This window comes from Rhinopithecus roxellana, chromosome 10 (genome assembly GCF_007565055.1).
Source record: "Rhinopithecus roxellana isolate Shanxi Qingling chromosome 10, ASM756505v1, whole genome shotgun sequence".
Classification (NCBI taxonomy): Eukaryota; Metazoa; Chordata; class Mammalia; order Primates; family Cercopithecidae; genus Rhinopithecus; species Rhinopithecus roxellana.
In genome coordinates, this window is record NC_044558.1 from 13,887,170 (window position 1) to 13,910,441 (window position 23,272).

Sequence of the window (23,272 nt, forward strand, 5' to 3'; positions counted from 1 at the left end):
TGTGGCTCCTCCGGGAGGTGACAGCCGGCGGGGCCCGTATGGATCTGGTCTGCTCCGGCTCCCCTGTCGTAGCCGGAGCCCTGGGACCAGCGCATGAGCACGTCTCGGAGGAGTCCGATGCGCTGGGTAGGGCCGGGTGGTCACCCCCGCCCCGCTTCCAGGGGTGACTGTGCCTCTGACGTCAGACTGCTTTTGGGTCATTCCTTGGCACCAGGACTTTATTTTCATAACAGCATGAAGTGCCGTGAAACTGGAATAGGCGTGTCTTCTCCCTCGACCCTCCCCCGCCCCTTGTCCCTCTGTTCACCCGTCGCTCCTTCCCTCCCTCCGGCGAGGGCCGTCTTTATAACAGCTGCTCAGAGCGGGAGAGCGGGATAGCTGTCCGAGGACGCCCGCAGCACTGAGGAGCTCGCCTGCTGCCCTCTTGCGCGCGGGAAACTGCACCGAGTTCACGGCCAACGCCTGGGCACTAGGGTAAGCGAGGAGCCCGGAGTGCTCGGGCCTCCGGATTTAAATCGTCTGGGGAGAGCGGGGCCTTGGGAGGGGTGGGATAGAAGAGGAGAGAAATCTTGGTAATGGAATACAGTTGACTATGAGAAAAAAATTCCCTAGGAAACAGTTCCTCTAGTTTAACAACTTAGATTTTTTTTTTTTTTTTTTCCTTTGCGGGTTTCCTAGACTAAGATAGACGCGGAGAGCAAAGAGATGATCAGGGTAATAGTTTCTGCTCGGACACATTCTACAAACTTTGAGTAGGTGGAATCCGGCCAGGCAGGAGGTGAGCGGCTCTGGGATCACTCTGAAGGAAAAGAATAGGGGGAGAGAGATCTCAGAGGACCCAAAGGAACTGGGAGTGGAGCGGGAGTGGGAAACAAGGGTCAGGGGCAGGAGGGAGGACACGGTGACAGCTGCTACTTTACCCAGATACTGCAAAAAAGCCCTTCTGAGTTTTGGGAATTAGATCTAGAAGCCCATCCCTTTTCTCTTGATGTGTGCGGCGGTCAGTTCCACTCTGGTGTCCCTTGAGTTGCTCAGGAACCCAGGACAGAAGGAAGTTGAATGTGCACCAAGAGCTCACCTTCCACCAACAACTTTATAGATAGGACTTGGGAATAGCCTAGATGCTGTTCAATCTGATCCCTTAAACGTCCTTGGGGAAGGCTGGCAAATAGCTTTATTTTATTTTATTTTTTGAGACCATGTTTTGCTCTTGTTGCCCAGGCTGGAGTGCAATGGCATGATCTCAGCCCACCACCACCTCTGCCTCCTGGGTTCAAGTGATTCTCCTGCCTCAGCCTCCTGAGTAGCTGGGATTACAGTCATGTGCCACCACGCCTGGTTAATTTTGTATTTCTAGTAGAGACGGGGGTTTCCCCATGTTGGTCAGGTTGGTCTCGAACTCCCGACCTCAGGTGATCCGCCTGCCTCAGCCTCCCAAGGTGCTGGGATTACAGGTGTGAGCCACCACGCCCGGCCACAAATAGCTTTAAAGATCCGTGGGAAAGGCTAGCACACAGCTCTAAACATCGATGGGAAAGCCTAGCCAACAGCTGAAACCTGTTCAGAATCAAGAAATTTGAAGGACTTTGGATTCCTGACTTCTTTCCAGGCTGATTTTCTCCTCAGAGCCTTGTGTAAACAACACACCTGTTGAGGGGTTCGGCCGAATCAGCCACTGCTATGGGTTCATTCCTGAAGGGGAACACTTCAGTCACTTCAGATACAATGGGCTAGGGACCACGGGAGGGGTGAGGGCAGAGGGGGCGCACAGCCTCCAGGTTTGAATGCGGGTGTCTGCTAGGTGAGGGAAGGAATGAGGAGAAGGAATGGCCGGGAGAGGCACTACCTGGGAGACAAGGGGCTCCTCCAAGGGTGTGGAGAGGTGAGTGCTTCAAGGGCAGAATAGAATGAGCAAAACCCTTTTGTTTCCTGGGAAGAGCTCTCAACCTTGAGTCAGGAAGACTGATTTCTCCTCCCAGGTCCGCAGGAACAGGGAACTGTGATCAGGCAAGGGGCTGGGCCTGAGTTCCTCATAGGGATCTTGGGGAGGCCCCCAATTTCCTCTCCTGTGTTTAGATTCTAGCCCCTCTCTATCTGCACACATCACCTTGGAAGTCCTCTTTAGAACTGGCTTTTTTGTATTCTAGTCTTTAATGGTAATCAAAGACAACAAGGTATGAAGAACAATTTTGACGGCGTGATTTTATTCTTCTCGTTCTGAGTCCACTACTATTTGAAGTCCACAGATTAAGCTGAGGAATTCATATGGTAGTATAGTAAACAATAAATTGAATAGTATTTTTGCTTGAGGAGTCTTTGATTTCCTGAGTAGTTCAGGGTGTTAGTTTCTTCTTTTATTCTTATTTTTATTGCACTGTGGTCAGACTATATGGTCTGTACATTTCTTATTTTAGAATTCCAGATTTGCCTTTGTATTCTAAATCTGCTCATTTTTTGGCAAATGTTCCATTTGGCCCATGGACCATAGTTCCTATTAAGCAATCATAACAGAGTAGGGATGGCAAAATATGGTCCATGTACCAAGTATGACCTATAGCCTCTTTTTGTTTTTTTTTTTTTGTTTTTTTTTTTGAGACGGAGTCTCGCTCTGTCGCCCGGGCTGGAGTGCAGTGGCCGGATCTCAGCTCACTGCAAGCTCTGCCTCCCAGGTTTACGCCATTCTCCTGCCTCAGCCTCTGCAGTAGCTGGGACTACAGGCGCCCGCCACCTCGCCCGGCTAGATTTTTGTATTTTTTTTAGTAGAGACGGGGTTTCACCGTGTTAGCCAGGATGGTCTCGATCTCCTGACCTCGTGATCCGCCTGTCTCGGCCTCCCAAAGTGCTGGGATTACAGGCTTGAGCCACCGCGCCCGGCCTAGCCTCTTTTTGTAAATAAAGTGTTTTTTTTTAAATTGTTTTTGTTTTTTTTGAGATGGAGTCTCGCTCTTATCTCCAGCCCAGGCTGGAGTACAGTGATGAGATCTCGGCTCACTGCAACCTCCGCCTCCCGGGTTCAAGCCATTCTCCTGCCTTAGGCTCCCAAGTAGCTGGGATTACAGGCGCTCGCTACCACACCTGGGTAATTTTTGTATTTTTAGTAGTGACGGGGTTTCACCACGTTGGCCAGACTGGACTCAAACTCCTGACCTCAGGTGATCTGCCTGCCTTGGCCTCCCAAAGTGCTGGGATCATAGGCATAAGCCACTGCCTGTAATCCACTATTTTACTGAAACACAGCAATGCTCATTTGTTTATGTATCATCTATGCTGCTTTCATGCTACAAATGTGTGGCTTGCAGAGTCTAAATTGCTTCTAATCTGGCCCTTTACAGAAAATCTATGCTGATCACTGATATAGAGGATCTGAATTATATGATTAGTAATGGAGATCTAAGAAGACATGAAGATAGAGAATATTTCTATTAAAGTATCCATAGAACATTTACACAATTTTACCATGTTCTTATTCATATTGTATATTTTATCTTCAGTGTAGAGCATCCCTAATTATTGTAAAACAAGCTTTTTGGTCAACATAATGCCTTTTTTTTTTTTTTTTTTTTTTGAGACGGAGTCTCGCTCTGTTGCCCAGGCTGGAGTGCAGTGGCGCGATCTCGGCTCACTGCAAGCTCCGCCTCCCGGGTTTACGCCATTCTCTTGCCTCAGCCTCCCGAGTAGCTGGGACTACAGGCGCCCGCCATCTCGCCCGGCTAGTTTTTTGTATTTTTTAGTAGAGACGGGGTTTCACCGTGTAGACCAGGATGGTCTCGATCTCCTGACCTCGTGATCCACCCAAAGTGCTGGGATTACAGGCTTGAGCCACCACGCCCGGCCCATAATGCCTTTTTACTTTGATTACAACTTTGTATGATATGAAAACCTCAACTTCTGCTTAATTATTTTACCTTGAATAATCTATTTAACTTTGTGTCTGACACATAATACTTATTAAATAAATATTATCTGTTAGTATTTCTTCTTTTTGAATTTATTTTCATTTCTTTCTATTCTTTTGCTTTTAACTCTTGTGTATCTTTTTGTTTTAGGTTAGGTTCTTCTAGGTATGATATAGTTTAGTCTTTTTTTTTGTTTTTTTGTTTTTTTTGAGACAGAGTCTCGCTCTTGCCCAGGTTGGAGTGCAGTGGCGAGATCTGCAAGCTCTGCCTCCCGGGTTCACGCCATTCTCCTGCCTCAGCCTCCCGAGTAGCTGGGACTACAGGCACCCAACACCATGCCCAGCTAATTTTTTTTGTATTTTTAGTAGAGACGGGGTTTCCCCATGTTAGCCAGGATGATCTCGATCTCCTGACCTTGGGATCTGCCCACCTTGGCCTCCCAAAGTGCTGTGATTGCAGGCAGGAGCCACCGTGCCTGGCCTTTTTTTTTTTTTTAAATAAAACAGTTACCATTTACATTTCTTGTAATAATAGTTACTTGTTATTGTCATCTAATTTTAGACCATATGGTTTGGTCATCTCCATCTCCTGCATTGGACAGTTTATTTCATATTTTTAGATATACTAGGCAACTGAGTAGATGGTAGTGCCATTCTCAGGGCTTGGAAAGATAAGCTTATAAGGAGAGGTGATCAGTTCAGCTTTGAACTTGTTGGATCCAGTGAATATTACCCTTATGTATCAGAATAAGATATTTAAATGAAGGGATCTTTGAGAGCCTTAAGATAGTATACTAGTAGAAGGCTGGCGTGGTGGTTCACACCTGTAATCCCAGCACTTTGGGAGGCCAAGGCGGGCCGATCATGAGGTCAGCAGTTCAAGATCATTCTGGCTAACACAGTGAAACTCCATCTCTACTAAAAATACAAAAAAAAAAAAAAAAAAAAAAAAAAAATTAGCTGGACATGGTGGCAGATGCCTGTAGTTCCAGCTACTCAGGAGGCTGAGGCAGGAGAATGGTGTGAACCTGGGAGGCGGAGCTTGCAGTGAGCCAAGATCCCACTGGGCAACAGAGTGAGACAAAAAAAAAAAAGTAGTATACTAGTAGAGGACTTCACTTTATTTTCTGGAAATTTCATTTCTTTGAATTCTGGGCATAAGAGATTTAGAAGCTATACTCAAAATATTAAGCTTTATTTTTAAAAAATGATTTCCAGTATTTCATTTTACATTCACATTACTCAAGTCTACAAGCTTTGTTTAGAGTAACAGGAAGATGGTAATACACCTAGGGAACTACCTGGAAGTGTAGAAATTAGAATGAACACTGTGGTTATACTTGTTTTGATCTGTCTGTGGTGCTATCATGACTTATTTTCTCTCATTATTACATAGAAACTCAATTCAGTGATGTTATTCAGATGTTATTCATAAGTTATTGCCATGATTAATCACTTTGATGTCATCAGAATTGGGATGGCTACCCAGAATAGGGGATCCTGGAGATTTCCTTATAGACACTTTGTATTTGTAACTAACCCTTTATCAAGGGCAGAGGGATTTCTGTGGACTTCTCCCTTAAAAGAACTCAGCCTGAGTAGAAATATGAGGATTAACATCAGCACATATTCATCTTCAAAAAATTTTCCTCCCCATTACTCACACTTGCTAATAAATAACTTGCTTTGGGTAAATATTCAGCACTCAGTCTTAGTCCAAAGCATTTGCTCAGTAATCACTGCGTAGAGTACAGAGTAAGGGGGATACCAACAAATACAAGTTTGCTCTATTTTCTTAAGAAGCTTGTTTTCTGATAGGCAGCTCAGCACTGATATTAATTTGTAATATAGAACACAGATGTGGAAAACCTTGAGTGCCAAGATATATTTAATTGTAAAAACTATGAAGAGATCAACACATTTAGAGTGCAATAGGATTTCAAGTCCAGGTGCGATGGCTCACGCCTGTAATCCTAGCACTTGGGGAGGCTGAGGCGGGTAGATCACTTGAGCCCAGGAGTTCGAGACCAGCTTGGCCAACATAGCAAAACCCTGCCTCTACTAAAAATATAATAATTAGCCAGGTGTGGTGGCGCGTGCTTGTAATCCAAGCTACTTAGGAGGTTGAGGCACAAGAATCACTTTAACCTGGGAGGCAGAGACTGCAGTGAGCTGATAGTGCCACTGCACTCCAGCCTGAGCGACAGAGCAAGACTTTGTCTAAAAAAAAAAAAAAAAAAAAAAGCTATAGGATTAATAGTAATAATAATAATTCAAAAAACTCAGAGGTTAAATCTTGGGCAAAGTTTTGCAGAAATATGGTAAGTGGATCATAAACAGGAGGGAGAGGATCTTTCTGGTTAGGAGAATAATTTATGTGTTGAGGCAAAGAGCACGAGAAGACCTTAAATGAACCCAAATTCCCTTCCAGACGGAAAATACAGAACTCTAGGAAGATTTGCTTGCCTTGCATAGAGGTGGAGAGTTGCTTGTTTTGGAGACTTCTCAGCAAGCCAATGCTTGAACATATGGTGGTTTAAATGGAGAGAGGGTGGGGTCAGGAAGAAAAGCTCTAGAGGGGATGACAGTGATTTAGAGGTGAAAAGGAGGATTGAATTACCATTATGATTACTCACGAAGAGCTATTCTTCCTGACCATGTGACACTGGACATGTACCTTACTCTCTCTCAGTTAGGTTTCTCACCTATAAAATGAATGGGCTGTAGGAATGTTAAATGAGATAATGGTTGTAAAAGCATATAAATGAGAGAACATGTGTAAAAAACACATAACTGCTCAGCATAGTGCCTGACTCATAATAGGACTCAGGAGGTGACCATGGTTGTCATTATTCTTACTCATAATTACATCATGACTGTTATTACTATTGACTGAATGTAGCAATTCGAGAATACAGAGAAAATGAACATGCTAGCAAGTCACACATTTTTAGGGCTGGGCTGGTGCAAAGACACATTTTGACAGAATGGGAGAAATCTCATGGGAAGGGAGAAATCTCATAAGAAGGAAGACAAAGTCAGTTTGTCTTTGCAAGGTTCTGGGCCCTAGGTAGCTGGGATTACAGCTCCTCGGGAGGCTTAGGCAGATGCTCTGGGAAGGACTGCATAGCATCAGCATGGGCAACCTTCCAGGCCTAGTCATAAGCAACTCTAGACACTTTTCCCATCTCTCTGGTCATGAAGAGGAGTCTCAGGTTAGAAACCCAAAGCGGGAGACTCATCACATGTTCACGTTTGTCCCTGCACAGTGGTCAGTGCTGTGTGTCAGTCAAGGCCACGTCTAGGGTCAGCGCTGCTCCAGGAGCCTCTGGCTTTTGTCCTTCAGGTGGGCAGTCCCCTGGTGTGCCTCTTCTTCCGACCCTTCAACCTTACCTCCAGCCCTGGCTTTTAGTTTGGATAGGAGTTTGTGGCACATATTCTTTTAATGACAGGAGATGGGGCAAGAATGAGGATGAGGGGGAGGAAGAAAGATCTGGAAGTTTTGTACATGAAGCTCCCCAGATGGGTGAACGGTGGAGCTGAACATGAGCTCAGACCACATAGTTCAGCAGCGCGTCTTGCATTTTATAGATGAGAGGAGGCTTTGGGAGGTCAAGCGACTTACTTATTCACACAGCCTGGCAGCTGAAACCCCTTCTCCGTAAAGGGGAGGAGGAACAGAGGGCTTGGAGTTGAGCCCAAGAAGTGACTTCCCCCTCATTTTCCTTTCCTCCCTCTTCCTCTTGTTCTTATTCTTCCCTTCCCTCTCCCCCACTGGTTTTTTTTAAGCCTTTCTTTTGAGGCTGGGCATGGTGGCTCATGCCTGTAATCCCAGCACTTTGGGAGGCCGAGGTGGGTAGATCATCTGATGTTGGGAGGTCGAGACCAGCCTGAGCAACATGGAGAAACCCCATCTCTACTAAAAATACAAAATTAGCTGGGTATGGTGGCGCATGCCTGTAATCCCAGCTACTTGGGAGGCTGAGGCAGGAGAATCACTTGAACCTGGGAGGTGGAGGTTGCGATGAGCTCAGATCACACCACTGCACTCCAGTCTGGGCAATAACAGTAAAACTCTGTCTCAAAAAAAACAAACAAACAAAAAAAAAAAAACAAAAACCCAAAAAAACCAAACCAAAAAAAAAAAAAAAAACCCAAACCCCAAAAAACACCTTTCTTTTATGCCTAGATTCATTCCAAAAGGGCTTAAGACAGCAACAAGCGATTCCAGGGTCTCAACTGTGGGCATCTTTGTGTTACTGGATGGCTGTGTGTTAACTGTTGGCAGCTGGAATAAGTGAAGAGGGTCTCGTCCTCATATTCAAAGTCCTTTGCTCATGCCCATAGCCAGAGGCTGCTGATGCTGAAACATTACCATCTCCCTCCAAAGTGCAGGGTTTAGTCACTGAGTACTGGGTGGAGCACATGACTGGATCCCAGTTAATCCCTCCCTGCTTACCAGTAAAACCTCAGGATTCATGCTTTCCTGGGAGCCACCTGTGGCCACTAAGATAGGAGCGGGTTGCCGACATGGCCAGGCGCTCCTAATCTCAGACCCAAAGTGCAATTTTTGGCAGCCCGTGTGAGAAGGAGGGTGGGAGGGAGGGTGGGAGGAAGGTTGTTTGGAACTAAGGATAGCAGCCTGAGGGCTTGAGAGGAAACCAGGCACAGCCCATCCTACCATATCTCAGGAGCAGCCCGTCCTCCTCCTGACTCCCCTTACCCCACACACCGAGTGCCATTCTCTTGCTGCCTCATCCATTCTGGTTAGGTACTTACTGAGTGAGCATCAGGTGCTAGGCAAGTGGCTGGGGAGAGAGAACTTCTAATGACTCAGTCTCCAGTCTCCGCCTGCACAGAACCTTTGAGTCTAGAGGGAAACACAGACTTACTGACAGACTGGGTTGTGTAACAAGTGCTATGGGAGGAAAAGCTGAGAGTGTCTGAGAGTTTGTGAGATGTGTGTCTCATCAGACTTGGGCATCAAAAAAAACCAAAAAACAACCATCCTGGAGGAAAGGACCTCTAGTCAAGTGGAGGGGTGGGGTCCGTTTGGTCTTTATAGGAGCAAGTTCTTTGCTGACTGGACTCTAGATCTCCCTTCCTTTGACTTTGGTTACAAATAATATCCAAACCACAACTAGTCTCATTCTCTTTTCTCCTTCCTGCTCCAACCCTTTGCTGCTCTCCCAGGCTGTTTCTCTAGCTCCAGACAGTTCATATTCCTAAATGCTAATCACTTCTCTTTTCCCTCTCATACGCTGCTTTCTAGAAATCCTTTTCAGTTTTTCAGAACCCTGTCCTTCTCTTCCAGTCCCCTGGTGTCTTTCCCTTACCTGGGTCATTCTCTGGGCAACACGGTAACCTTTCAGTGCAGACTTGCTTATTAATAACTCCAGTGAGTTTTATTTTCCTCTGTTTAAATTCAAGGTACTCAGAACATTTTAGACTTGTTAAGCAATCCCTGTCAGCTTAGGGATGGGGTAGGGGAGGCTAACAGAGGTGAATTAAGAATGATAATTCCGGCCGGGCGCGGTGGCTCACACCTGTAATCCCAGCACTTTGGGAGGCCGAGGCGGGTGGATCACGAGGTCAGGAGATCGAGACTATCCGGGCTAACACGGTGAAACCCCGTCTCTACTAAAAATACAAAAATTAGCTGGGCGTGGTGGTGGGCACCTGTAGTCCCAGCTACACGGGAGGCTGAGGCAGGAGAATGGCGTGAACCCGGGAGGCGGAGCTTGCAGTGAGTGGAGATGGTGCCACTGCACTCCAGTCAGCGCGACAGGGCGAGACTCCGTCTCAAAAAAAAAAAAAAAAAAGAATGATAATTTCAAACTGATTAGTCATCCAGATTAAAAATTTACTAAGAAGGTTTTTTTTTTTTTTAAAGACATTTGTGAGATAATTGGGAAATATGAATCCTAACTACATAGTTGATAATAAAGGATTCTTGTTAGTTATTAAAGTATGGTTAAGGAGTTTTTATCTTTTAGAGAGACATTCTAGGCTGGACGTAGGGGCTCACACCTGTAATCCCAGCACTTTGGGAGGCTGAGGGGGGAGGATCCTTTGAAGCCAGGAGTTCAATACCAGCCTGGGGAACATAGTAAGACTCCATCTCTACAAAAAATAAAGATTAAAAAAGTTAGCCAGGTGTGGTGGTGTGCACTTGTAGTTTCAGCTTCTTGGTGGGGTGCTGAGGTGGGAAGATACCTTGAGCCCAGGAAGTCAAGGCTCCAGTGAGCCACAATCACACCACTGCACTCCACCCTGGGTGACAGAGTGAGAACCTATCTCAAAAAGAAAAAAAAGGGCTGGGCATTGTGGCTCACCCCTGTAATCTCAGCACTTTGGGAGGCCGAGTGGGGCGGATCACCTGTGGTCAGGAGTTTGAGACCAGCCTGATCAATATGGAGAAACCCTGTCTCTACTAAAAATACAAAATTAACTGGGCATGGTGGTGCATGCCTGTAATCCCAGCTACTCGGGAGGCTGAGGAAGGAGAATCACTTGAACTTGGGAGGTGGAGGTTGCGGTGAGTCAAGATCGCACCACTGCACTCCAGTCTGGCAACAAGAATGAAACTCCGCCTCAAAAAGAAAAAAGAAAAAAAAAATACACATACTATTTATAGATAAAATTATATGGTGTCTGGGACTTGCTTAAAAATAGTCTAGGGAGTGGGGTAGGGAATGCAGACGAAACAAAATTGGCCATATAGTAATAATTTTTGAAATGAAGTGCTGGATACATGGGACTCTATTATAAAACTTTCTATAATGAAAGCAAGTTTAAAAAAAAAGTTTAATATTTTAAAAATAGTGACATGGTCTTATTCTATCTCCTAGGCTGAAGTGCAGTGATGTGATCATAGCTCACTGCAGCCTCAAAATCCTGGGCTCAAGCAATCCTCCTACCACAGCCTCTTGAGTAGCTGGGACTACAAGTGTGCCCCACTGCACCTGGCTAATTTTTACATTTTTATTTTTCTAGAGACAGTGGTCTCACCATCTTGCCCAGGCTGGTCTTGAACTCCTGGGCTCAAGAGATCAGCCCGCTTTGGCCTCCCAGAGTGCTAGGATTAAAGGCATGAGCCGCTGCGCCTGGCCTAAATAATGTTTTAAAGCACTTCAAGAACTGTTTCTCCGTTCCCCCTTGCATGATTGGGAGGTGGGAGGTGGAGGTGAAATTTGGGGAAATTGTTTTTTCCTTCTCTTTACACCCACTGCCATTGCTCTTGTTGGATCCTGGTCTGTGGGTGCTATAAGACCCCGAGACACAGCACCCTCCTCTGCAGCTGCACAGGAAGAGGAGCCTGTAGCTTCTAGATGGGGGCTCTGCCTTACCGTCTGTCTGTCCAGTACCAGAACTGTTCTTGAGGCAAACACCACATCAATCTCTGTCAAGATTTAGAGTCATCAGGTTCAAAGTCCCTCATAACGACCAGGTAATTATGATTAACAGCTACTTGTCCACCAACAGTAATACCTGATGGGTGGGGAAGGAGCAGTTGGTAGGGAGGGGCAGGGAGAGGGAGAGATCAAAGGGAAGAGGGAAATACCTTTCCTGCTAGACATCGCCCTGGTGATTAATCTGCCGGGGTGTGGACAGACAACAGCGAAGTGCACAGGGCCTGAGTTCCTTCCCCACGCGGCCCTTGAGTGAGACAGGGTCTTCCTCGTCCACATTCACGGTGTAGCCTGGGAGAGCCCTCATACCTCCCCTTTCCCATGTCAAAGAGGGGATCAAAGAGGGGACATTTGTAGGCAAGGCGGATCAGACTTGGGCGCTTGGATTGCAGGGGCTGCCTATATCTGAACCTCATTTGCCTTTTTCTTCCTGTTTTCGTTCTGCACTGCCCCGTAGAGGTATAGCCCATTCTTTGTGCTCTGCTTGTGGTAGCGATGGCTGTGGTGTAGATTCCAGGAGGCCAGACTGTGCAGGTGACAGACCCACTGTGAGGGAAGGTGGGGGGAGGGCCACGGCCATAGTGACAGGTGCCATCCTGTGGTAGGGAACGTGTCTGTTTCCCCCTTTACCACTGAGTGCTTAGAGCAGTGATCAGCACGGAGTGGTGCTCGGTAAATATCTGTTGAATGAATGACGACATACAATAAAGTTAAGCTTGGAGAGCCAAATTTATTAAAATTCAGGAAGATTGATCTAAGCTATATCTGGTGTCACTTTAACACACTATACATAATATTGTGATAATATATATTCACATGATATTCTTATGTGTATCATACATATTTATGCATATGCATATATTTTATATATACATATATATATTTTGCATGTATACATATACATATGTACAATCTTTTCCTACTTGCTATGTGAATTAAATAATTTTGGTAAGATGACTATCTCTTCTAATGGAAAAGATAATTTTGTGTTTTTTTTTTTTTTTTTTGAGACGGAGTTTCATTCTGTCACCCAGGCTGGAGTGCAGTGGCATGAGCCCTGCTTACTGCACCTCCATCTCCTGGGTTCAAGTGGTTCTTCTGCCTCAGCCTCCCGAGTAGCTGGGATTACAGGTGCGTGCCACTATGCCTGGCTGATTTTTGTATTTTTAGTAGAGACAGGATTTTGCCAGGTTGGCCGGGCTGGTCTCAAACTCCCGACCTCAGGTGATCTGCCTGCCTCAGCCTCCCAAAGTGCTGGAATTATAGGCATGAGCCACTGTGCCCTGCCAAGAAGGTTGTTTTTTCTGCTCTAAGGAAAGAGGCAGGATTCAGTGAATGCTTTGTATCTTTTCCTGCTTCCCAACCCCAGTTCTTCCCCTTGTTTTGGATTTCTTGCTGCATCATCTCCGTCCCTCTTTAGCGCTGGAGGTGACCTCTGTGAGCCTTCTCTTCCTCTAACTCTGGCCTCTTTCCTGCCACACCATAGTTCTCTTCTATTCCATTCAAAACTTTTTAATGCCACGTGAACAATGTCATTGGGAAACAAAACTCAAGAAAAAATATTCCATGCCCAAAAAGCATGGAACACAACAAAAAGAATAGTGTAGAAGACACTTAAAGAAGCAATAAAATAATTTGAATGACATTGTTGAGAAACTGGACCTAGAGCTATGTCTAGCCTTGTTGAAGCTCAACATCTTATTCGACATTGACTTTGGAATTTGAGAGCCACCTGTTTTGAGGAAATGGGATCACTCCTTTCTCTTTTCCAATTTCCCAATTTATCTTCCCACTTGTGCCCTGAATCCTGAGGATTTAGATTTCCTAGGGGTATAGTCAAGGAGCTGGGTCTAAAATTCATATGAAGGTTGTAGGGGCAGAGAAAGAAGCCTTTCTCCTGACAGATTAAGGACAGATATATGGGAAGTAAACTGTTACACGGCCAGCGGATTCCTGATTATCCGAGTAAGTAGATTTCTCGCTTTGTAGATGGTCTATTACTGGGATTTCCTATCCTCCTGGGGCTGAACTAGGAGGATGGAATCAGGGTCATAATGAGGCATCTGATGAGGGCAGGGATAGGGAGAGAGAGAAAGAGAGGTAGAGAGGAGAGAGAGAAGGATATCTCAGATCTCATTTTAAGGCTAATTTGAGAGGAGACACCTAGAGTACTTGAGAGCTTGGGTCCTGGCACCAGACGACCTGGATTCAGATCCTGGCTCTGCCATTTCCTGGTTGTATGATGTAGGGCATGTAACTTGACTTCTCTCTGCCTCAATTTCCTCATCTGTAAAATAGGGATAATAGTTTTACCTCATAGGGTTGCTATGAAATGAAGTAAGTAATGTATACATATAAAATTTGAGGCCGGGCGGGGTGACTCAACACCTGTAATCCCAGCACTTTGGGAGGTCGAGGCAGGAGGATTGCTTGAGCCCAGGAATTTGAGACCAGCCTGGGTAACATGGTGAAACCCCATCTCTACAAAAAAAAAATACAAAAATTAGCTGGGTGTGGTGGCGCATGCCTGTAGTCCCAGCTACTCAGGAGGCTGAGGTCGGGGGAAGATGGCTTGAGCCCAGGAGGTGGAGGTTGCAGTGAGTTAAGATTGTGCCACTGCACTCCAGCCTGGGTGACAGAGCGCGAGGCTCTGTTCCCCCACCCCCCAAAAACAGGAGTAAAAATTAAAAATTGGAGCCATACTAAAAATGAGCATGTTAGCTATGAAGATTATTTTTTGTTTGATTACCTGCTGTTTATGTGCCATCCAGGACTTTCCTCTTTACAGGTAGCCAATTTAGAGCTGGTTATGACAGACAAGACCCCTTTCATAACTTTTTGGAATTAATGGAGCCATCTTTATACATCTTAAGGAGGAGGCCGGGCGCGGTGGCTCACACCTGTAATCTCAGCACTTTGGGAGGCCGAGGCGGGCGGATCACCTGAGGTCGGGAGTTTAGGACCAGCCTGGCCTACATGCAGAAACCCCGTCTCTGCTAAAAATACAAAATTAGCCGGGCATGGTGGGGCATGCCTGTAATCCCAGCTGCTCAGGAGGCTGAGGCGGGAGAATTGCTTGAACCCAGGAGGCGGAGGTTGCGGTGAGCCAAGATCATGCCATTGCACTCCAGCCTGGGCAAAAAGAGCGAAACTCCGTCTCCAAAAAAAAAAAAAAAAAAAAAAAAACAAATCTTAAGGACGAGGGGCAGAATCATTCTGAGATCACAGAGCCTAAGAAGAGGACCCAGCCACTGGCTCAGAAGGGAATGCTTGGCCTTCTGTAGAAAAATCTACCATTCAGAGACCATCCTGGCGAACACGGTGAAACCCCGTCTCTACTAAAAATACAAAAAAAAAAAGTTTGCCGGGCGTGGTGGTGGCATGGTACCAGCTCCTCGGGAGGCTGAGGCAGGAGAATCACTTGAACCCGGGAGGCGGAGCTTGCAGTGAGCCTGAGCTTGCAGTGAGCCCAGATTGTGCCACTGCACTCCAGCCTGGGTGACAGAGCAAGACTCCATCTCAAAAAAAAAAAAAAAAAGAAAGAGAAAAATCTGCCATCCAGATAACTCCTCTTAACCATGAGAGACTAGGATGCTTACAAATAACTGGATCAGGGCCAAAGGTAGAGGCTGCGAAATTATGATTAAAGTGTTAACTTCAAGCTTAGATAGTTCCATGTTCACTAATTCACTAAGAAATTAATTCACTAAGATAGAAAGAAATTAATTCACTAAGATAGTTCCATGTTCACTAATTCACTAAGAAAACACTAGCAAAAAAATATCAGGATCCCTGGCAGGTATATATATATATATATATATTTCAAGAGACAGGGTCTTGCTCTGTTGCCCAGGCTGGGGTGCGGTGATGTGATCACTGCTCACTGCATCCTTGAACTTCTGGGCTCAAGCAATCTTCCCACCTCAGCCTTTTGAGTAGCTGGGATTACAGGTGCGTGCCACCATGCCCAGCTAATTTTTCATATAAAGATGGAGTCTTGTTACGTTGCCCAGTCTGGTCTCAAACTTCTGAGAGCAAATGATCCCATTGCCTCAGCCTCCCGAAGTGCTGGGATTATAGTAGCATGAGCCAACACGTCCAGTCCTGTGAAGTTTTTTGAAATTAAGCTTCAAAATACCTCTTCAGAGTGTTCAGGTTCTCTGGCTTTAAGGTAACTATTAAGATAGTTCAACTGGGGGAAGGGACATACGAGATTTCTTCCTGTTCTTCAACAAGTTTTAGAATTTACTACAGGAGATAGGGGAAAGTTAGTAGCTTTACTTAATGTAGTAAGCTCAAAGTCAAAACCCTGGCTAAACATGCAAAATTGTTTCCTAATCCTTTTTTAGTCTTCTATGTCTGAGGACTGTGTTAGGAGACTCACCACCTTCTCCCCACTCCAACATTCCTTTTCTGCAGGTCCAGAATGGCTACAAGAGTTCCCGATGGTTGCCGCGATGGCCTGAAATTCAGGTACCACAGACTTTGTGATAAGGCGGAAGCTTGGGGCATCGTCCTAGAAACGCTGGCCGCAGCCGGGGTTGTGACCTCGGTGGCCTTCATGCTTGCTCTCCCACTCCTCGTCTGCAAGGTGCAGGACTCCAACAGGCGAAAAATGCTCCCTACTCAGTTTCTCTTCCTCCTGGGTGTGCTGGGCATCTTTGGCCTCACCTTCGCCTTCATCATCAGACTGGATGGGAGCACGGGGCCCACACGCTTCTTCCTCTTTGGGATCCTCTTCTCCATCTGCTTCTCCTGCCTGCTGGCTCATGCTCTCAATCTGACCCAGCTCGTCCGGGGGAGGAAGCCCCTCTCCCTGTTGGTGATTCTGGGTCTCGCCGTGGGCTTCAGCCTCGTCCAGGATGTCATCGCTATTGAATATATTGTCCTGACCATGAACAGGACCAACGTCAACGTCTTTTCTGAGCTTTCCGCTCCTCGTCGCAATGAAGACTTTGTCCTCCTGCTCATCTATGTCCTCTTCTTGATGGCGCTGACCTTCCTCATGTCCTCCTTCGCCTTCTGTGGTTCCTTCACGGGCTGGAAGAGACATGGGGCCCACATCTACCTCACGATGCTCCTCTCCATTGCCATCTGGGTGGCCTGGATCACCCTGCTCATGCTTCCTGACTTTGACCGCAGGTGGGATGACACCATCCTCAGCTCTGCGTTGGTTGCCAATGGCTGGGTCTTCCTGTTGGCTTATGTTAGTCCTGAGTTTTGGCTGCTCACAAAGCAACGAAACCCCATGGATTATCCTGTTGAGGATTCTTTCTGTAAACCTCAACTCATGAAGAAGAGCTATGGTGTGGAGAACAGAGCCTACTCTCAAGAGGAAATCACTCAAGGTACAGACACAGCCTGGCTAGGCAGAGAATCCCTTGTAGAAAGGTGGGGGAGAATCATAGGATATTATAACTGTAAGGAACATGCAAGATGTTCCAGATTATACCCTTGATAGAATAGGTAAGTTCCTTAAGGCTCAGATCTTGCTTAAAATCATCCAGCCTGTTAGAGACAAGTAGAACAAGAAGCTGGCCTCTGGAGTCTTTATTGAGTACTTGGTACAATTGGTGTAGACAGGGGAGAGCCCTCCTCACTTCCCCTTTCTTGTGGTGTAATTTCCTGTGGGGCAGAACACCTCAGAGGTTTCTGTGCATCAAAATAAGATGCAGCAAAGAAATGGAAAAGGGATAACAAGACAAATTCCCAGCAACAAGAAGGTGAGATTGTGTTTTTTGTAAAAGATAACGAGGGATTCCTTCCAGAAATGTGGAGCCTTTGTCGATTTCAGTGCATAAAACCAAGCCATGATTTCCTGCAGTGATCACAGAGCAGAGAAGGGAGAAAGCCCTTTTATCACAAACCAGCAGGAAGTCTCCTTAAAATTGGTAAGGATTCTGGTTTAGTGCAAAGAACCACATTTTTTTGTGTGTGCTTCTGGGCCCATGGGAAGGAACAGATCATAGCTGACATATAAGAATCAAATGATTCAGGCCAGGCATGGTGGCTCACACCTGTAATCCTAGCACCCTGAGAGGCTGAGGTGGGAGGATTGCTTCAGCCCAGAAGTTTGAGACCAGCTTGGGCAAAATAGCAAGACCTCATCTCTATTAAAAAAAAAAAAAAAGAATCAAATGATTTTGCTCTTGTCTGGAGTTGTGAGAAGCCAGATATTCTCGTGTTGTTTTCATAAGCAAAAGAGGCTAAACTGATGGCCAGAAAGTGCCCCTGCTCATAGGGACCTAATCATTGGTCTCTAGGGTTTACACTGACCTTTAAAGTCTAATCACAGGGAGTGAGTGGTTTTGGGATAGGAATGAGGAACCTCCAAGGCCGCGTTCTTAGCTCCAGCTAAAAATAGGTCTTTTCTTTGCTCTTAAGCCTGAGGTGTGGAACTTCCTGGTGCTACTCACTGCAACTGTGGTCCCTTTCTAGGGCACTTGGAAGTCTGAAGGGTGATTATTGAACCACCCAGCCCCTCCTGTCTGTTCCGTGGCTTCACTCCATCACCTCACTCCTGGACTTCCTGTTCTCATTCACTGACGAGTCTTCCTTCCTTCATTCATTTAATGGACCACTGTCAGCTTTCTCCCTTAAAATGCTGCTCTGGCCTCCATGCTTTGCTGCTCACTTTCCTCCCTGCGTCCCGCGATCCACCCCATCCCATCAAAATCCTTCCTGAGCCCTTCCACAGTTGGAACCAACAACCTCGGAAGCTTTGCTCTCAGTCCAGATAAACCAAGTCACCGCGCTTTCCTGCCTGTGCCTGTGCTCCAGGTGTGTCTGTCCTCTGCCTGGCGTGGCTGTCTCCCTCTTTTGCCCTTCTCCAGGATCGGGCATTCCCCAGTTTCCCCTGGTACTCATTCCACCCTGTGCATCTGTAGGACTTTGAAATGCTCTTATCAGGGTCTGTCTCATTGCATTGTTATTTATGGGCCTATCATATGTTCCTCACTCTCCAGCGTCAGCTGCAAGGAGGGATCATTCTGGTTAACACTTACGTGCTTCACAATCTCTTACATAAAGGTGTTTAAGTGTTTATTCAGCAAATTGGGCAGGTAAATTTGGTGGGAAATAAATGAATTGCTTTGAATTGCATTCATGATGATTGCATGTGTTTATCCTTCTTTCCCAAGCCTCTGATTTTCCCCAAATACACAGAAAACAGTTGCTCATCAATCCTGCCTCTTCCCAAAGAAAATGATACAAATATGTACATATTTTCCTTGTCAGGCAGTTAAGGAAATAGGTAACTCCCCAGTGAGATTCACTGTAGGTGCACCCCTGGCCAGATTTATATCTGAAATGACTGGTTTTTATGACTTTTCTTTTCTTTTCTTTTCTTTTCTTTTCTTTTCTTTTCTTTTCTTTTCTTTTCTTTTCTTTTCTTTTCTTTTCTTTTTGAGACGGAGTCTTGTTGTGTTGCCTAGGCTGGAGTGCAGTGGCACGATCTCTACTCACTGCAAGCTCCGCCTCCCGGGTTCACACCATTCTCCTACCTCAGCCTCCCAAGTAGCTGGGACTACAGTCTCCCACCACCACCCCCAGATAATTTTTTGTATTTTTAGTAGAGATGGGGTTTCACCGTGTTGGCCAGGATGGTCTTGATCTCCTGACCTCGTGATCCGTCTGCCTCGGCCTCCGAAAGTGCTGGGATTACAGGCATGAGCCACCACGCCTGGCTTAATTTTTTGTATTTTTAGTAGAGACAGAGTTTCACCACGTTAGCCAGGATGGTCTTGATCTCTTGACCTTGTGATCCGCCCGCCTCAGCCTCCCAAAGTGCTGGGATTACAGGCGTGAGCCACCGTGCCCGGTTCATTTTCTTTTTCTTTTTCTTTTTCTTTTTTTTTATGAGACTGAGTCTCGCTCGCTCGCCCAGGCTGGAGTGCAGTGGTGCGATCTCAGCTCACCGCAAGCTCCGCCTCCCGGGTTCACGCCATTCTCCTGCCTCAGCCTCCCAAGTAGCTGGGACTACAGGCGCCCGCCACCACACCCAGCTATTTTTTTTTTTCATATTTTTAGTAGAGACGGGGTTTCACCGTGTTAGCCAGGATGGTCTTGATCTCCTGACCTCGTGATCCACCCGTCTTGGCCTCCCAAAGTGCTGGGATTACAGGCGTGAGAGCCACCATGCCCGGTTCATTTTCAAATGTGCTTTTGAAGTGGTCCTAGGATGACCACTTCAAAAGCACATTTGAAAATGAACCGGGCATGGTGAAGTTCTGAAAAAGGGTGTCCCTATTCATTATAGTTATTCGTTCATTCAACCAATATTGTGTTTGCTTTGTGCCTGGTCCTAGGCTTGAGGACCTAGTCTCTCTCCCTCCAGGAAACTTAAGGTCTGCTGGAGAGACAGGCAGTTAAATGGGCAAGATGTCACATTGTGATCAGTGATACAACGGGGTGAACACAGGTGGGGCCCCAGTGCTTTAATTTCTCCTCTCCCTCTGTTTCAGGTTTTGAAGAGACAGGGGACACGCTCTATGCCCCCTATTCCACACATTTTCAGCTGCAGGTAAGTGATTTTTTTTCTCCCTCTTCGTCAAAGGCGTTAGCCCCTCAGGAACACTGATCCTTTGGAAACAGGCGATGTTACCATTCTGATGGCCCCTAGATGGCCACTTGAAGGAATGATGGGTCTTCTTTCCTCTAATTGGCCTCATGGGGTTAGTGGGGAAGAATGAGTGCTTGGCATAGAGAGGACTTGGGGGTGGGAGGCCTGGGAGAAGGGGAAGGAATTGAGACTCCTGCCCAGACTGGAGACCTGTTGAGATGGCAGGAACTGGAGTGGGTTTCACGATATGATTGTTTCTTTTTCATAACCAGCCTCCCCAAAAGGAATTCTCCATCCCACGGGCCCACGCTTGGCCGAGCCCTTATAATGACTACGAAGGAAAGAAAGAGGGCAGCTAACTCTGTCCTGAAGACTGGGACAAACGCAGCTGGGCGGCAGATCCAGCGGGAGCTCAAAGGGATGTGGGCGAAATCTTGAGTCTTCTGAGAAAACTGTACAAGACGCTACGGGAAGAACTTGCCTCCCTCCCACCTCAACCACAATTCTTCCATGCTGGGGCTGATGTGGACTAACACGACTCCGGTTCTTAGTGGCCTGTGGTTTTTTTTTTTTCTCCTCCTTAGGATACTTCTTTTAAGTGGGAGTCTCAGGCAATGCAAGTTTAGACCCTTACTCTTTTTGTTTGTTTTTTGAAACAGGATCTTGCTGTGTCACCTAGGCTTGAGTGCAGTGGCGTGATCACAGCCCAGTGTAGCCTCGACCTCCTGTGCTCAAGCAGTCCTCCCATCTCTGCCTCGCAAAGTGCTGGGACTACAGGCACGAGCCACAGCTCCCAGCCTAGACCCTTACTCTTGCTGTTATTTCCCATGGACTAAAGGTCTGGTCATCTGAGCGCACGTTGGCTCACACAGCTCTAGGGGCCTGCTCCTCTCATTCACAGTGGCTTTTGTGAGGATTGCTTGGCCCAGAGCAGACCTGCACATCTGAACAAAAACAGCAAAGGCCTGTCTCTCAACCCACTGGCCTGAATCTACGCTGGAACCAACTTGCTGGCACCCCCGCTCTCCAACCCTTCTTGCCTGGGTAGGCAAGGCTAAAAGATCACCCTACATTTACTCATCTCTCTGGTGTTGCCCCACATTGGGCCTCAGCAGCTCCCCAGCACCAGTTCACAGGTCACCCCTCTTTTCTTGCACTGTCCCCAAACTTGCTGTCAATTCCCAGATCCAATCCCCCCTACGCTCTGCCAGGAATTCTTTCAGACCTCACTGGCACAGGCACAGTTGCTCCTTCTCAGGAGAATTTGCAGATCATTCTTACTCTAACTTCCTGGGCCTGGTACTTCTCTGTCTTGCACCCCAGCCTCTGTAAATAGATTTACCGCATTCACGGCTGCATTCTGTAAGTGGGTGTGGTCTCCTAACGGAGGAGTGTTCACTGTGTAATAAGTTATTCACCTGAGTATGCAATAAAGATGTGGTGACCACTCTTTTCACGGTGGTGGCAGCAGTTACCAGTAGTGAGCATTAGACGCTGGGGGAGAGAACACGGGCTGCCCTGTGAGCTTCATGTTGGAGCTGAAGTTCAAGTTCACTTCCTTGGGTTTGTACTTGACCCTTCTTCATGTGTCTGTCCTGTTGCCTCTAAAATAAGTGTGTTTCCCCTAATTTTTGAGGTTGTCATTGGTGAGAGAGCCAGGATCGTCACGGGGCCTGAGGTTTTACTCCAGCAAGGCAGAGGAGTGGCAAACTTGGCTTGGGGTTTGGCAGCCCCGGAAAGGCAGGGAGGAGAGCTCAAAGCCCGTTTCATGTTTCACCAAGGTCTCACTGTGGGAGAGGACAAATCCAGATCCCCTATTTGACAGAATTAGTTCACAAATGTCTCTCGGCAAAGACATGATACTTAACCGTGATAATTGACTTAATTCAAGCAACAGCTCTGTAGGGCAGAGCAATAGGAAATCTCTCTTTGGTTATGGGAAAAGAAATAATCCCTCTATACAGAAACTGAGTGACATGTAAAAATGTGTAGCTAAGTCAGAGAGTTACTTCCTAAGAGCCTGACGCTCTGCTTTTCATCAAAAGGAAAAACCAGAGTGAGGCAGAGGCGAGGGAGGTGGAGGTAAACAGATGATGTGCTGAGTTAGGGATGTTTATATGCCACAAAGGTTTGGTTGGTAGGCTTTGCACTAAGATTAGCCTAGCTTTGTACTGAAAAGGGGGAAGGCCACATAGTGACACAGATCTGTCTGGTCTTTCCCAGGAGGTGTGACCTAATGAGGTTTGTTGTGAGAAGAAAGCAATGTGGTTTCACATATATTATCTATCATAGGCTAGGGACTAAAGAAATGCATATTCCCTCCCCACTTTCTTTCTTTCTTTTTTTTTTTTTGAGATAGAGTCTCACTCTGTCGCCCAGGCTGGAGTGCAGTGACATGATCTTGGCTCACTGCAGCCTCCACCTCCCAGGTTCAAGCGATTTTCGTGCCTTAGCCTTCTGAGTAGCTGGGATTACAGGAGTGTGCCACCACACCTGGCTAAATCTTGTATTTTAGTAGAGATGAGGCTTCACCATGTTGGCCAGGCTGGTCTTGAATTCCTGATCTTAAGTGATCCTCCCACCTTGGCCTCCCAAAGTGCTGGAATTACAGGTGGGAATCACTGTGCCCAGCTTCCCTTCCATCTTTTCTTTCCTTCTCTGGTCTTCATACTACCAACAAAGCAAGGGAGGAGTAGTAAAAGGTAAAATCACAAAATACTCTGGATCGGCGTTTTTTTTTTTTTTTTTTTTTTTGAGACAGGGTCTAGCTCTATGGCCCAGGCTGGAGTGCGGTGGCACAGTCATAGCTCACTGCAGCCTCAACCTCCTGTGCTCCAGTGATACTCCTGCCTCAGTCTCCTGAGCAGCTGGGACCACAGACATGCACCACCACACTCGGCTAATTTTATTTTTTCAGAGATCACATGTGGTTTGAGGGAGGATAGGGAGGACAGGGTGTCAAGAACAGCATTTTTACCAAGTTGGTATAAAAATGAAACAGGATCCAGGCATGGGTCTTTACACTGATAGTTACAGTAAGTTTTAAAATCTGAGCAGCAATTTGAATCACTTCTTGAAAACCAAACACAAGAAATGTATTTTTTGTAGAGTTGGGGGTCTTGCTCTGTTGCCCAGGTTGCTCTTGAACTCAAGAGATTCTCCTGCTTTGGCCTCCCACAAGTGCTGGGATTACAGGTGTGAGCTACTGCACCCGGCCTGCTTTCTTTTTAGGGAAAAGGATCTGTGGGAGCTTTTATCCCCATGACTGCCTTCCTCAAGTCAACCTCTTTCCCCAGAAATGGCATCATCTCTGGACTGTTGTTTCTCCTTCTTCCTTCCTCCTCCCCACCCTCCTCCTAATTCTCCTTCTCCCCGCCCCCCGCCCGCCCTCCTCCTCCTCCTCCT

At 46.6% G+C, this 23,272-nt stretch overlaps 1 protein-coding gene across 1 annotated transcript; it reads left to right on the plus strand.

Moving 5' to 3' along the window:
* Positions 1-202: 202 nt before the first annotated feature.
* On the plus strand, positions 203-21,341 carry GPRC5A (G protein-coupled receptor class C group 5 member A). The gene is made up of 4 exons (XM_010371012.2): positions 203-474; positions 15,727-16,655; positions 19,770-19,828; positions 20,140-21,341. The coding sequence occupies exons 2-4, from the start codon at positions 15,734-15,736 to the stop codon at positions 20,224-20,226; spliced, it is 1,068 nt and encodes a 355-aa protein (XP_010369314.1). The 5' UTR covers positions 203-474; positions 15,727-15,733; the 3' UTR covers positions 20,227-21,341.
* Positions 21,342-23,272: the final 1,931 nt, after the last annotated feature.

Excerpts from the sequence above, each read along its gene's own strand:
- GPRC5A (XM_010371012.2), top strand. The coding sequence starts at position 15,734 with ATGGCTACAAGAGTTCCCGATGGTTGCCGCGATGGCCTGAAATTCAGG. Across the intron at positions 16,656-19,769 it reads TCAAGAGGAAATCACTCAAG|GTTTTGAAGAGACAGGGGAC; the intron begins GTACAGACACAG and ends CCTCTGTTTCAG. Across the intron at positions 19,829-20,139 it reads CCACACATTTTCAGCTGCAG|CCTCCCCAAAAGGAATTCTC; the intron begins GTAAGTGATTTT and ends TTTCATAACCAG.